General features: G+C 44.0%; 1 protein-coding gene across 1 annotated transcript; it reads left to right on the forward strand.

Moving 5' to 3' along the window:
• Positions 1 to 4,404: 4,404 nt before the first annotated feature.
• Positions 4,405 to 7,572, forward strand: LRRC10 (leucine rich repeat containing 10). Its single transcript, XM_074951587.1, has one exon. The coding sequence runs from the start codon at positions 4,420 to 4,422 to the stop codon at positions 5,245 to 5,247; it is 828 nt and encodes a 275-aa protein (XP_074807688.1). The 5' UTR covers positions 4,405 to 4,419; the 3' UTR covers positions 5,248 to 7,572.
• The last annotated feature ends 4,790 nt before the right edge of the window (positions 7,573 to 12,362 follow it).

Raw genomic sequence — 12,362 nt, forward strand, 5'->3', positions numbered from 1 at the left:
TAGAAAGGGAGAGATTATGAAAGTACAGTGCTGACGTGCTATTTACACAGTTTCGCTGAAATACAGCACAGTATTGCATTATAAAAAAATGCAGCAACCACGTGAAGGTTCCTCAGTGGAAACTCCACTATTACTGTGGTACTGCCATATGTATGGTACATCACTTGCTTTGCCATTGTCCGGTGTCCTAATTCAAGACAATGTTTTCAATACTGATCCTTACAGCAAGCCAACAGACACTTGCAATAGCTCGCTTTGCCTTCAAGATCCTGATAACTCTGCCCATTCCTGCTCATCAGCCTGAATCTCATTTCAGGTCACCCTGATGCACTAGCATCCGCTCTGCTCTGCCAGTAAATCCAGCCTCAGCAGGCCACTTATCTGTCTCTCCCATCAGTGTCTTCAGGCCTTCTTTCATAGCACCCTTTCTGCATGGAACATGCCTCAAGACCTGGTCCCCCACATCACTGCCCTCTCCTCATTCAAATCCCTGCTACAGACCAACTTCTACTATGATACATGTACAACTAACTATGATGGATTGGCTGTAGGATAATTTGGAATTGCCAGTACAGTACATTTAAAAACAAACAGTATCAATGCAAATTTGTATGACCAGGATGTAGACATTTGCTCTGAGGCCACTTTAACTGTTTGCTCTTCCCCTTTTCCCTATCTTCTGTTTGTTCTGTCTTTCCTCACCACCGCCACTAAGTGTAACTGTTCAAGGCAGCGACCATGACTTCTTTTGTGTTTGTACAGCACCTAGCACATTGAAGGTGCTACTGGAAAGTAGTTGTACACACTTTAAAGAAAATAGCCTTCCTTGATCACAACTGATGCAGATAAAGAGTCAAACTCTGCCATTTGATGTGTGAACTAAAATCAAACCAAACATCCAAATCCATCTGTTGGAAATGCTCTTTCAAAAATCAAAGTTCTTCTGAACCTCTGATGTGAAGATTTGCAAGAGTGTTGTAGAAAGAATCACCCAAGAGGTCAAAGCATCTATTGAGCTGCTCTCTAAAGATTGGAAGTCCTCTACAAATGAATGGATGCTATGCACCAAAGTTTGCAGACTGAATATCTAAATTAGCAATAACAGTGAATGTACTACAGTAAAACCTGCCAAGAGCGACCACTCATTGGAGTTAGCAAAAGTGGTTGCTTGTAAGAGGTGGTCTCTCTTCAAAAGTTTGCATGGCAGAGAGTGATGGTTCTGGGGCCTCTGCAAGCAGTCGCTCATGACAGGTGATCTCTCTTCAGAGGTTTCAGAGTAACAGCCGTGTTAGTCTGTATTCGTAAAAAGAAAAAAGAAAAGGAGTACTTGTGGCACCTTAGAGACTAACCAGTTTATTTGAGCATGAGCTTTCGTGAGCTACAGCTCACTTCATCGGATGCATAGCATATCGTGGAAACTGCAGAAGACATTATATACACACAGAGACCATGAAACAAAACTTCCTCCCACCCCACTGTCCTGCTGCTAACAGCTTATCTAAAGTGATCATCAAGTGATCATCAAGGAAGGCCATTTCCAGCACAAATCAAGGTTTTCTCACTCTTCCCCCCCCCCACACACACACACAGACACACATACAAACTCACTCTCCTGCTGGTAATAGCCCATCCCTCTTTGAAACCTCTCTTTATAATGCGCATGATAATCAAGGTGGGTCATTTCCAGCACTAATCCAGGTTTTCTCACCCCCCCTCCCACACACACACCCCCCCTCCAAAAACCACACACACAAACTCACTCTCCTGCTGGCAATAGCTCATCTTACAATGTGCACAGCAATAATCCAAGTTTAACCAGAACGTCTTGGGGGGGGGGGGGGGGTTTGTAGGAAAAAAACAAGGGGAGATAGGCTACCTTGCATAATGACTTAGCCACTCCCAGTCTCTATTCAAGCCCAAATTAATAGTATCCAATTTGCAAATGAATTCCAATTCAGCAGTTTCACCTACAAGATCTCTATCAAGCATTCTTACAACTACAATACCCACCTGCGGAAGTGAAGAAACAGATTGATAGAGCCAGAAGAGTTCCCAGAAGTCACCTACTACAGGACAGGCCTAACAAAGAAAATAACAGAACGCCACTAGCCGTCACCTTCAGCCCCCAACTAAAACCCCTCCAACGCATTATTAAGGATCTACAACCTATCCTGAAGGATGACCCAACACTCTCACAAATCTTGGGAGAAAGGCCAGTCCTTGCCTACAGACAGCCCCCCAACCTGAAGCGAATACTCACCAACAACCACATACCACACAACAGAACCACTAACCCAGGAACCTATCCTTGCAACAAAGCCCGTTGCCAACTGTGCCCACATATCTATTCAGAGAACACCATCACAGGGCCTAACAACATCAGCCACACTATCAGAGGCTCGTTCACCTGCACATCCACCAATGTGATATATGCCATCATGTGCCAGCAATGCCCCTCTGCCATGTACATTGGTCAAACTGGACAGTCTCTACGTAAAAGAATAAATGGACACAAATCAGATGTTAAGAATTATAACATTCATAAACCAGTCAGAGAACACTTCAATCTCTCTGGTCACGCAATCACAGACATGAGGGTCGCTATCTTACAGCAAAAAAACTTCAAATCCAGACTCCAGCGAGAAACTGCTGAATTGGAATTCATTTGCAAATTGGATACTATTAATTTGGGCTTGAATAGAGACGGGGAGTGGCTAAGTCATTATGCAAGGTAGCCTATCTCCCCTTGTTTTTTTCCTACAAACCCCCCCCCCCCCCCCAAGACGTTCTGGTTAAACTTGGATTATTGCTGTGCACATTGTAAGATGAGCTATTGCCAGCAGGAGAGTGAGTTTGTGTGTGTGGTTTTTGGAGGGGGGGTGCGTGGGGGGGGGTGAGAAAACCTGGATTAGTGCTGGAAATGACCCACCTTGATTATCATGCGCATTATAAAGAGAGGTTTCAAAGAGGGATGGGCTATTACCAGCAGGAGAGTGAGTTTGTATGTGTGTCTGTGTGTGTGTGGGGGGGGGGGGAAGAGTGAGAAAACCTTGATTTGTGCTGGAAATGGCCTTCTTTGATGATCACTTGATGATCACTTTAGATAAGCTGTTAGCAGCAGGACAGTGGGGTGGGAGGAAGTTTTGTTTCATGGTCTCTGTGTGTATATAATGTCTTCTGCAGTTTCCACGATATGCTATGCATCCGATGAAGTGAGCTGTAGCTCATGAAAGCTCATGCTCAAATAAACTGGTTAGTCTCTAAGGTGCCACAAGTACTCCTTTTCTTTTTTCTCTTCAGAGGTGGTCTCTAAGGCAGGTTTTACTGCGTACAAATCCATAACTGGCTACATTTAAGCTCAGGATAGCTCAGTAGTTTGAGCATTGGCCTGCTAAACCCAGAGTTGTGAATTCAATCCTTGAGGGGGCCATTTAGGATTCTGGGGCAAAAATTGGGGATTGGTCCTGCTTTGAGCAGGGGGTTGTACTAGATGACCTCCTGAGGTCCCTTCCTACCCTGAGATTCTATGAAAACATTGCCATGGATTTAATGACAAAGTCTTTTGCCAGATGAAAGGGCAGCTAGACACTGGGGGTCAGTGGCAGGAGGTTAGAAGAATGGAGGCATGTTGTGATGGTGAATGTGTTGTATATGGGATTCAGGCAGTATAACCCAAATGCAATTCAGCAAAAAGACGGCACACAGCTAAAAGTCCCAGCAGCTCTAGTAAATACAGTTAAATTAAGAAAGTAAATACTGAGGCAGCTAAAGAGCACTTTGCCAAGTATTTATCTTAAATGTATGAGATAAGTATTGGGTGGCAGGTCACACTGTTCAAATGTGTATTTGGCACTTCACAAAGTAACTCCATAAAAGTTCCACTGGTCTGGAAAGTTAGCTGGGTCTTGACAGGTATTCTAAACAGGAATCAGACTCCATCTGACAGTCCCACTCAGTCTGCTACAAGATTAAATGTTTAGTTTAAATTAAGTTTAAAAATTCACTCTTCAGCGATGTTTACTTTCCTTAGCCAATCCCCAGCGCTGGTACCAGCCGCGCAGACAGTGTGGCTGTATCTACAGGGAGGCAGGGAACATTTGAGAAACTATTTTTGGTCAAGTGTAGTGCAATTTTAGAACTTTTACAGTCTTCACAGGGAAGATGGCCTCTTTTCTGTGTGTGAGAGAGACCTGTTCTCCGAAAGTCCTGCTGTCTGCACTTCCCATCACCAAGCACTCATTCGGTTATCAGCAACATTTCAGAGCTCTTGAGACTAATGACTGTTGCCATGTAAACTGCGTATTATAACGGGAAGAAGGAAATACCAGCAGGACAGTGCACAAAGTAGAAACCAGGGAGAGTTCCTGATGCTCCGGGTTCCACATGGTAGCAGTGATTTTCAGTGCAGACAGTTTCGGTATGGGCAACACGCTGAGAGCAATCATTGCCTTCATCCCTTCTGACGACTGTCAGAAATACCTCCTGGGAGACCTTGAAGAGATGCCAACTGATAGAACGGTGGATCTGAGCAGCAGGCAGCTGAGGAGATTTCCCTTGCATGTTTGTTCCTTCAGGGAGCTCGTCAAGCTGTACCTGAGTGACAATAACCTGCATCAGCTGCCCCCAGAGCTAGAACAGCTGCAGAACCTCCAGATCTTGGCGTTAGATTTCAACAACTTCAAAGCGCTGCCCCTGGTGGTGTGCACCCTGAAGCAGCTGTGCATCCTCTACCTGGGCAACAACAAGCTCTGCAACCTGCCCCAGGAGCTCAGCCTCCTGCAGAATCTCAAAACCTTGTGGCTTGAGTCCAACTGCCTGAGCTACCTGCCCGAGGTGGTGTGTGAGCTGAGCCTCCTCAAGACCCTGCACGCCGGCTCCAATGCGCTCTGCACGCTGCCCGCTGGGCTGCGGTGCCTGCAGGAGCTGCGCACCATCTGGCTCTCCGGCAACCTGCTGGCTGACTTCCCCCCGGTGCTGCTGCACATGCCCTTCCTGGAGGTGATCGACGTGGATCGCAACGCCATCAGGTCCTTCCCCAGCCTGGCTCACCTCCCCGGCCTCAAGCTGGTGATCTACGACCACAACCCCTGCAGGAATGCACCCAAGGTGGCCAAGGGGGTGCGCAGAGTGGGGAGGTGGGCGGAGGAGACCCCCGAGCCCAGGAAGCGCTCCGAGCTGGGCAGGGAGGAGGAGACTGATGACAAGGAACTGCCACTTCCCCCTGACAAGCAGCCCCAGCCCTGCTAAGGATCAGCCAGGCTGGTGCTGACTGGTGCTGCCATGGGCAGCTGGCAAATTGTCACCTGTGCCCTTCTCCTCTGGCTGCGCAGAATTTGTGCACCTCTGGCTGGTTACAGCAAAAATGCCTTTTAAATAGAGCGTTTCTTCACCTCCTGCTACCTCAGCTGTTAAATGCACACGATAGTGCCTAGACTGTTCTTCACAACAGTATTTTAGAGGCCTGTATGATCTCATTTAGTAGGTGTAGCTATTTAAATAGATGTGCCATCAAATTTCTCCCTCTTATCCCAAAAGCCTCCGAACTTAGGGCTAAAATCCAGCACTTCCTTTTGTAGGATGAGCAGGTGAAAAATACTGTATAAAGCCGACCCTTTGAAGTGACGGAACGGATTTGCATCTAGCAAAATCCATTTTATTCCAAATGCCGCCTAAGAAAGCATGACTGAGTGACTTTTTCCTTCCCCTGATCACGCTGTAGCACTGGCCGCCGTACCCCTTATGTAGCCTGTATCAAAAGAAGTGTTTCTCATGCAAATGATGAAAGGGATCTCAGCAGCTTGCCAAGACCCCCTCTTCTGCCTGGAAAGAGGGTGCAGCAAACATCATTTGACTGTCCCCAGCTAACACCTTAAATGACTAGACTAAGCCCGAGAGAGAATGAGGTTTTTATTTTCCTATGTGCCTTTGCCAGCACTTTATGCAGGGTCATTTCTCCATTCCATGGGGTGGGTTTTCACACCCGCAAAAGGAGTTGTTTTGTTTTGTCTTTTTAAAGGAAGATCTGATTGTAAAACTACAAAAATTGGCAGAGTGACTTACAGGTGTAATACCTAAATATGCCCCCAAACCTGCTAACACACCTATGCTTAACTACAGCTAGCCCCGGCCTTCAATGGGACTACTCCCCTGCTCATCTTTGCATAACTGAGGCCTGTACTTCTGCCACCACACGTGGAAATGTACTAAATTGCATGTTTTGCGCTAATGTGCCCCGGGTAACGACGACTGACTCAAAATGGGTTGAAGTTATGTCTACTAAGTTATACTTGCAGAGACTGTTCTTTTGATTTATAGTATTTTTTTTTATATTCAGCACCAAACTTGACAGGTTAATGGGGTTTCACAGCTACCCGTCTCTGTCATCTTAACAGCACAATACACAAAAATGACAGTTAATTTTCCATAAAAGGTTTGATTTAGTGACTGTTTAAAGTCATTTACATTCTTGAAAGAATATTTGGAAAGTAGAAAACCAGTTAGAGTCCTTGCTGTCTAATTAACGTAAAATCTGGATTTGGATCTGGCTAGTACCCACCTAGCATGCTTCCTATTTATTAAACTAATGAATTGGAGTTGTACTCAAGCGCCTTTAGCAGAGGGAAGCCGTACTGCTCTGGAATTAAATGGATTACTTTTCTCAAAGCCTTTGCCAAATCTTGTTCTGCCAAACTAACAATCATTTCTTTCGTGAAATAAAGGGAATAACATTTGGATTTTACATATGAAGATGCATGCCTGATTCTTGTTTCCACTAGAATTAATGTGACTCTTTCCTGTTTGGTCTAATGGGGGCAGCTTTCCTTTGCTACACATACGAAATCTTATTACTGGGCAAGAAACTGCAACTTGTTGTTTTGTACACCTGTGTAACAATAAAATAAGCCCAGGCGGTACTGACGGTCTACTATAGCTTTCTGTAACAGCCCTTTCACTAGCTGCCCTAGGAAGAGCTGTTGAAATATTTTATTCAGCCTTGGGCATCACTGCCCTTTTGACATAATTTAGATCAGTGGGGTCAAACGTGTGGCCCTTGAGGGTGACTGAAAATTATTTGTGACTTGAAAGAATGTTCCCTAAGCCATACCCCATAACTTTAAAAAAAAAAAAAAAGGAAGGATTTAAATCAGCCCTATCAAAAGGCTACATTTCTGCCTTCTCTTGCCACTCCCCTTTCAATTTTTGAACAATACAGGAATGCGACTGTGCCTCTCAGTCCTGCTGGTGACCCCTTGATGTTTGGCGCTGCGACTGATAGAGTTGGACATTAAGGCCGGGATTCACAAGAGCTATTTATAGGCTTTGGATCCTTAACTATGTTTATGACTCCCATCCTAAGTGACCACAATCACTGCATGTACAAATAGCTGCACTGGGGCTCTGGTGACATTGATTGTTACTGCGAACACTTACCAGTCACTGCCGGTGAAAGTCATGTCTGTATTTTGACCTTGATGTAACCTTTTGAAATGCTGTATTGTACATAGATTGGCGGATTTAATACAGACATCAGCAAATGGGACTTCAGATACTCATGTAAAGTTGTTAGAGCCACAACCCAGTCGTCCGTCACTTATTTTACTACCATCTTTTGATGTGCTGATAAATTCACACAGAGTGAACAAATCAGAAGACTGGACTCAAGCCAAGCTTTACAGCTTCAATAATTACATAAGGGAGTTCTATACTAAATGGTGAGCCATTTTTTCCCTATAAAAGTCCTTACAGGTAAGAAAGTGCAAGGCTGGTTGTAGGCAGTAACAATGGCAACTCTATGAAGTTAATATTCAGTATACATATTAAAAAAAATTAATGGACATACACACAGTCTTGCACTTGAACATTTAGTTTCACTTCACTATTTTTCTCGGAGTAGAATAAACCAAATTGATGCAGATTTCTAAACAGTGGGAAATCTAGATAATTTGTATTTATTTATATTATAGTAGCAGCTGGAAGCCCCAAGCAGGGTAGGCTGAAATCGTATAGGCTACAATAAAGGTGGGTCTGAGAGATTTGAAGAGAGTAGTAGCCTCTTGGATCAATTCAGTTTCATATGGAAGAGAGAAGGCGGCAGCATCCTGCTCAGACAGATATACAAAAGAAACCAGCATCAGGCCCTAATTTGAATTAAATAGAGATTCCTTCATCATTGCTAGTTTCCAGATATATCTGAGAGAGACAAGTCTGAGGATGTGATGCTCCATCTTAAGCTAGCTGGCTGGGATTCTATTTTGAGTGTTGGTAGCCTGCAGCTCGGCAGTGAAAATGAAGGTGGCCAGAGGACCGTGTGTGTTACCTTTCGGTACCAGACTTACATTTTTATCTCATGGCTAGACGCTTAAAACAGAGTGAAAATTGAGCAGACATTACAGATAAAGCGGGTCAACTATTATAGAAATATCTGAGTTTTTAAATGTCACACGCATTATTTTTCTTTCTAGCTGTAATGGATAATGCACTACCAGATCTTAGCCCTGTGTCACTACTGCAAGACTGACTATTCGCCATGTAACTGTGCAGGATCACATCACCTATGGGGGAACAAATATTTATTTAGTAAGCTGTGGTAAGAGCTGCAGTGTTTGAAAGATCAGACAGCTCGCAGTGGAGCTGGAGTAAGGGGCAGAGTACAAATGCAACCGTCAGAAGTGCATGATAAATGTCATTACCACATGAATGTCATCACATAGAGTGTACTTACAGATACATTGTTTTCAAATATTGTAACAGATAGTAAGTAACACAGTTCAGTCTATTTAAACAATTCTAAGATTTTTGCTGTTGATCTATCACATCTTTCCAGAGGATGTTGTGTTAGAACTCCAGTGCAATAAATACATATCAGAAGATTTGTAAATTTCAGCTAAACACTGCTCTATCTTAAACACCTGTCCCTGAAATGGATGAGACAACGCACAAGTCTCTGGGCAGGATTATTTTGAACTGGTTCCAAGGTGTCCTTTTCTAGACAACGTCGACATTTCTGTCTTGTAGTTGGCAAGAATAACTTTTTCGGGCCAAATGTAACCGTGTGATGAAGAGCGCCACCTCAGAGTTTTGATCATGAATAACCTTCATAACAAGGAAAATTACAAAACCAGGAACTAGCAACTTGAAACGAAAAAAATAAAACCACTTCTATGAAAGTGTTCAACAACAATGGCCATGGGAGGGAGGGTCTCTGACATTGCTTCTAGGAAGGTGAAGAGGGCCCAGGGGGATGTACAGAGATATCCTTGACAGGAGGCCTAAACATAACAAATAGTTCCACTTATTTGTGATGCTAATTCCTCCTGTTCCCAGATTACAGCAGCTTCTGAGCAAACCATTCCCCACCTCCTCCCTGGGCCAACAGGAAGGCTCCCTTCCGCACTTAGGTAGCAGCAGCTCCTTTTTAAAGGTCACTGCTCTAGTTACTGCAGTGGCTCTCAAACTTTTGTACTGGTGACCCCTTTCACACAGCAAGCCTCTGAGTGCGACCCCCCCCCTTATAAATTAAAAACACTTTTTTATATATTTAACACCATTATAAATGCTGGAGACAAAGCAGGGTTTGGGATGGGGGCTGACAGCTCACGACCCCCCCCATGTAATAACCTTGCGACCCCCGAGGGGTCCCAACCCCCAGTCTGAGAACCCCTGAGTTACTGTAATCCAGTGCCTGAGTTCGGAACTACTAACCAAGTTATCAACCAATAAGGCCCCTGTATTGCACAATTTCCTTAGGCCCCTTCCCTTGCTGTACAAAACACACTTTCAATTTTCCATTTGTCTAGGACACACGTTTGTGAAGAAAACCCTGAAGACAGAACTGAGAGCAACCACTACAATATTGCCCTTCCTGCATCTAGAACCTGGCCCACAGTCTTGAGACTGGATCAACGGTGCCAATTCAGGGAGACTTTAGTACTACTAAAAGTGCCCATAAATGATTGAGTCTACTTCCTGTCCTAACAAATCATTCTCTTAACTAAAGTATTTAGTTCTCTCTATGACAAAGACAAAAGAAAAAATGGGTACTTACCTGTACAGAAACTGTTGTTCTTCAAGATGTGTTGTGCACAAATACCTTCCACTGTGAGTGTACGCATGCCCAGTGCATTCAAGTTGGAGACTTTTGCCAGCAGTACAATGAGTTGGTGCACATGCCCCTGCTGTCTGGTGAGGGCATAAAAGGGGCTACTGCCTCCCTCTCTGTTCCTTCGCACCACGATACGTAATGTCTGAAGTACCGGGAAGGTGGGAGAGTCCTGGAACATATTTACACAACTTATCGTGAAGAACAACAGTTACTGTACAGGTAACCATTTTCTCTCCTTCAAGTGATTGTGCATTCCACTGTAGGTGACTCGTCAGCAGTTCCTTTACAGGCGGAGGGATTTTGGATTATCTGAACAGAGACTAATACCAATTTGCCAAAGTTTGGTGTGTCACAAGCAAGGATGTGAAACCCATAAAAACCCATGTTTTTCCAAAATTAAAATGAAACGTTGAACTTCAGTTTCCCTAGCCAGAATATATATAGATATCAGTTGAACAAAATGTTTTATTGATACAATAGAACCCTGTATCTATCAATCCGATCTAATTGGGACCAAGGCCAGACTGGATAATCAAAAATTCGGATAATCTGGGGTTCTCACTGTCAACCCCAGTTCAGTTAATACAGAGCACCAAATAATGGAGGCTCGGATAAACAGGGTTCTACCGTATATGTTTTTATTTTTTCCACAAAATGTAAAACTAAAGATTCTCTATAAAAATGTATATTATGTGTTTTTCCATAGCAAACTGATTTACAGGATCCCTGGTCATGAGATGGCTATGATACCCTGCACCCCATATTCACCATAGTGATATGATTATGATATTATGATGCATCTTGTACAAAATATGTCATGTGAAGTATCAATGGAAAAGTTATGGGTTGCTGAATATGAATTATCCTATATGTATGAATGTATGACTTTTATATCTGGAGTTAAGAATATTGACTATACATCTATATTTCAAATGTGCTTGTTCCTGGGTAACTCCTACAAGTTAGTTTACATCTAATCTAGCCAGAGTCTATTCAAGGTAATGGCCCTTGAGCAAAAACAACAGGCCATGGGAAAAGCTTAGCCTCACCTGATGAGCTTTCCTGTTGGCACTTCAGCCAATGTATAAATAATGGCTGCTATGACTCATCAAAGCATGCAAGGGCAGGTGACCAGATCATGTGATATTGGACTCCATCTTGTGCCTGTATTTGTCCACTAACCGTGCTGGGGACTTTGCTTGGGACAATGAAGTTCCCTCCACTTGGAAGAAGCCATAAGAGGGGGAAGTACCACCACCAGTTGGCCTCACTCCCCTTACATCTAAAAACCTGGAAACACCATAGGAACAAAGACTGAACTGGGGAAGAGGGTCCCAGGCAGGACAGTAGAAAGCCCTGCCTGTGTATGGAAGATGGGTGGACTGTTTGTACCATTAGGGTGAGACACTGCTTGATTCAAATCCTGTCTAGTTTATAGAATTTCGATTGCAATTTTGTTTATTTCTTAGGTAACCAACTTTGATGTGTATGCTACTACTTATCACTTAAAATCTTTCTGTAGTTAATAAATTTGTTTTATATTTTTTACGTAAAACAGTGTGTTTTGCTAGAAGTGCTTGGGGAATCTGCTCAGGAACAAAAACTGGCACATTGTCCTCTGGTACATTGAGGGGCAGACTGGATAATAAACTTACATGGGTCAGGCTTTTAACTAGGGCAAGCTCTGGGGTCCTAGGCTGTGAAGCGGGGCTGGCTGGAGCCTCTCTATTGTTAGTGCATTAGTGGCTGAGGAGAAGCATTAATGTAACTGAAGCGGGGTGTGTCCCTGCCTGTGTAAATGTTTGTATGAGTGCAGGTCTGGGAGCAGTCTGCAGGTGGTCACAGCTTCACAGTGTGAGAGGGGGTCCAGATTGGTATGCCAGAGGGCACAGCAGTACCCCAGTTCCAGGTTGTATCCCCGGAAAGTCCGTCGCAATGGCACAGAGTGGAAAAGGTACACACAGACAGCCATGTCGCTGCCTTGAGTACACCATCTACTGGAACTTTGCTCAGAAAAGCTAATGAAGTGTACAGCCCTGTGGAGCAGTTATTCTCAGTGTAGGAGAGACTTTAGCAAGATTGTAGCAGATTTTAATGCAGTCAAAAATCCAGTGTGAGATTTGCTGAAAGGACACTGATTGACCCTTAGTTCTGCCAGTATAGGCTACATAAAGCCTGGGGGAAGTTCTGAAGGCTCCAGTGCAGTTCAAGTAGAATGCCAGAGCCCTACGAACAGCCCAAGTATAAAAAATGTTCTCAG

This window comes from Natator depressus, chromosome 1 (assembly GCF_965152275.1).
Source record: "Natator depressus isolate rNatDep1 chromosome 1, rNatDep2.hap1, whole genome shotgun sequence".
Lineage (NCBI taxonomy): Eukaryota > Metazoa > Chordata > Testudines > Cheloniidae > Natator > Natator depressus.

Excerpts from the sequence above, each read along its gene's own strand:
- LRRC10 (XM_074951587.1), top strand. The coding sequence starts at position 4,420 with ATGGGCAACACGCTGAGAGCAATCATTGCCTTCATCCCTTCTGACGAC.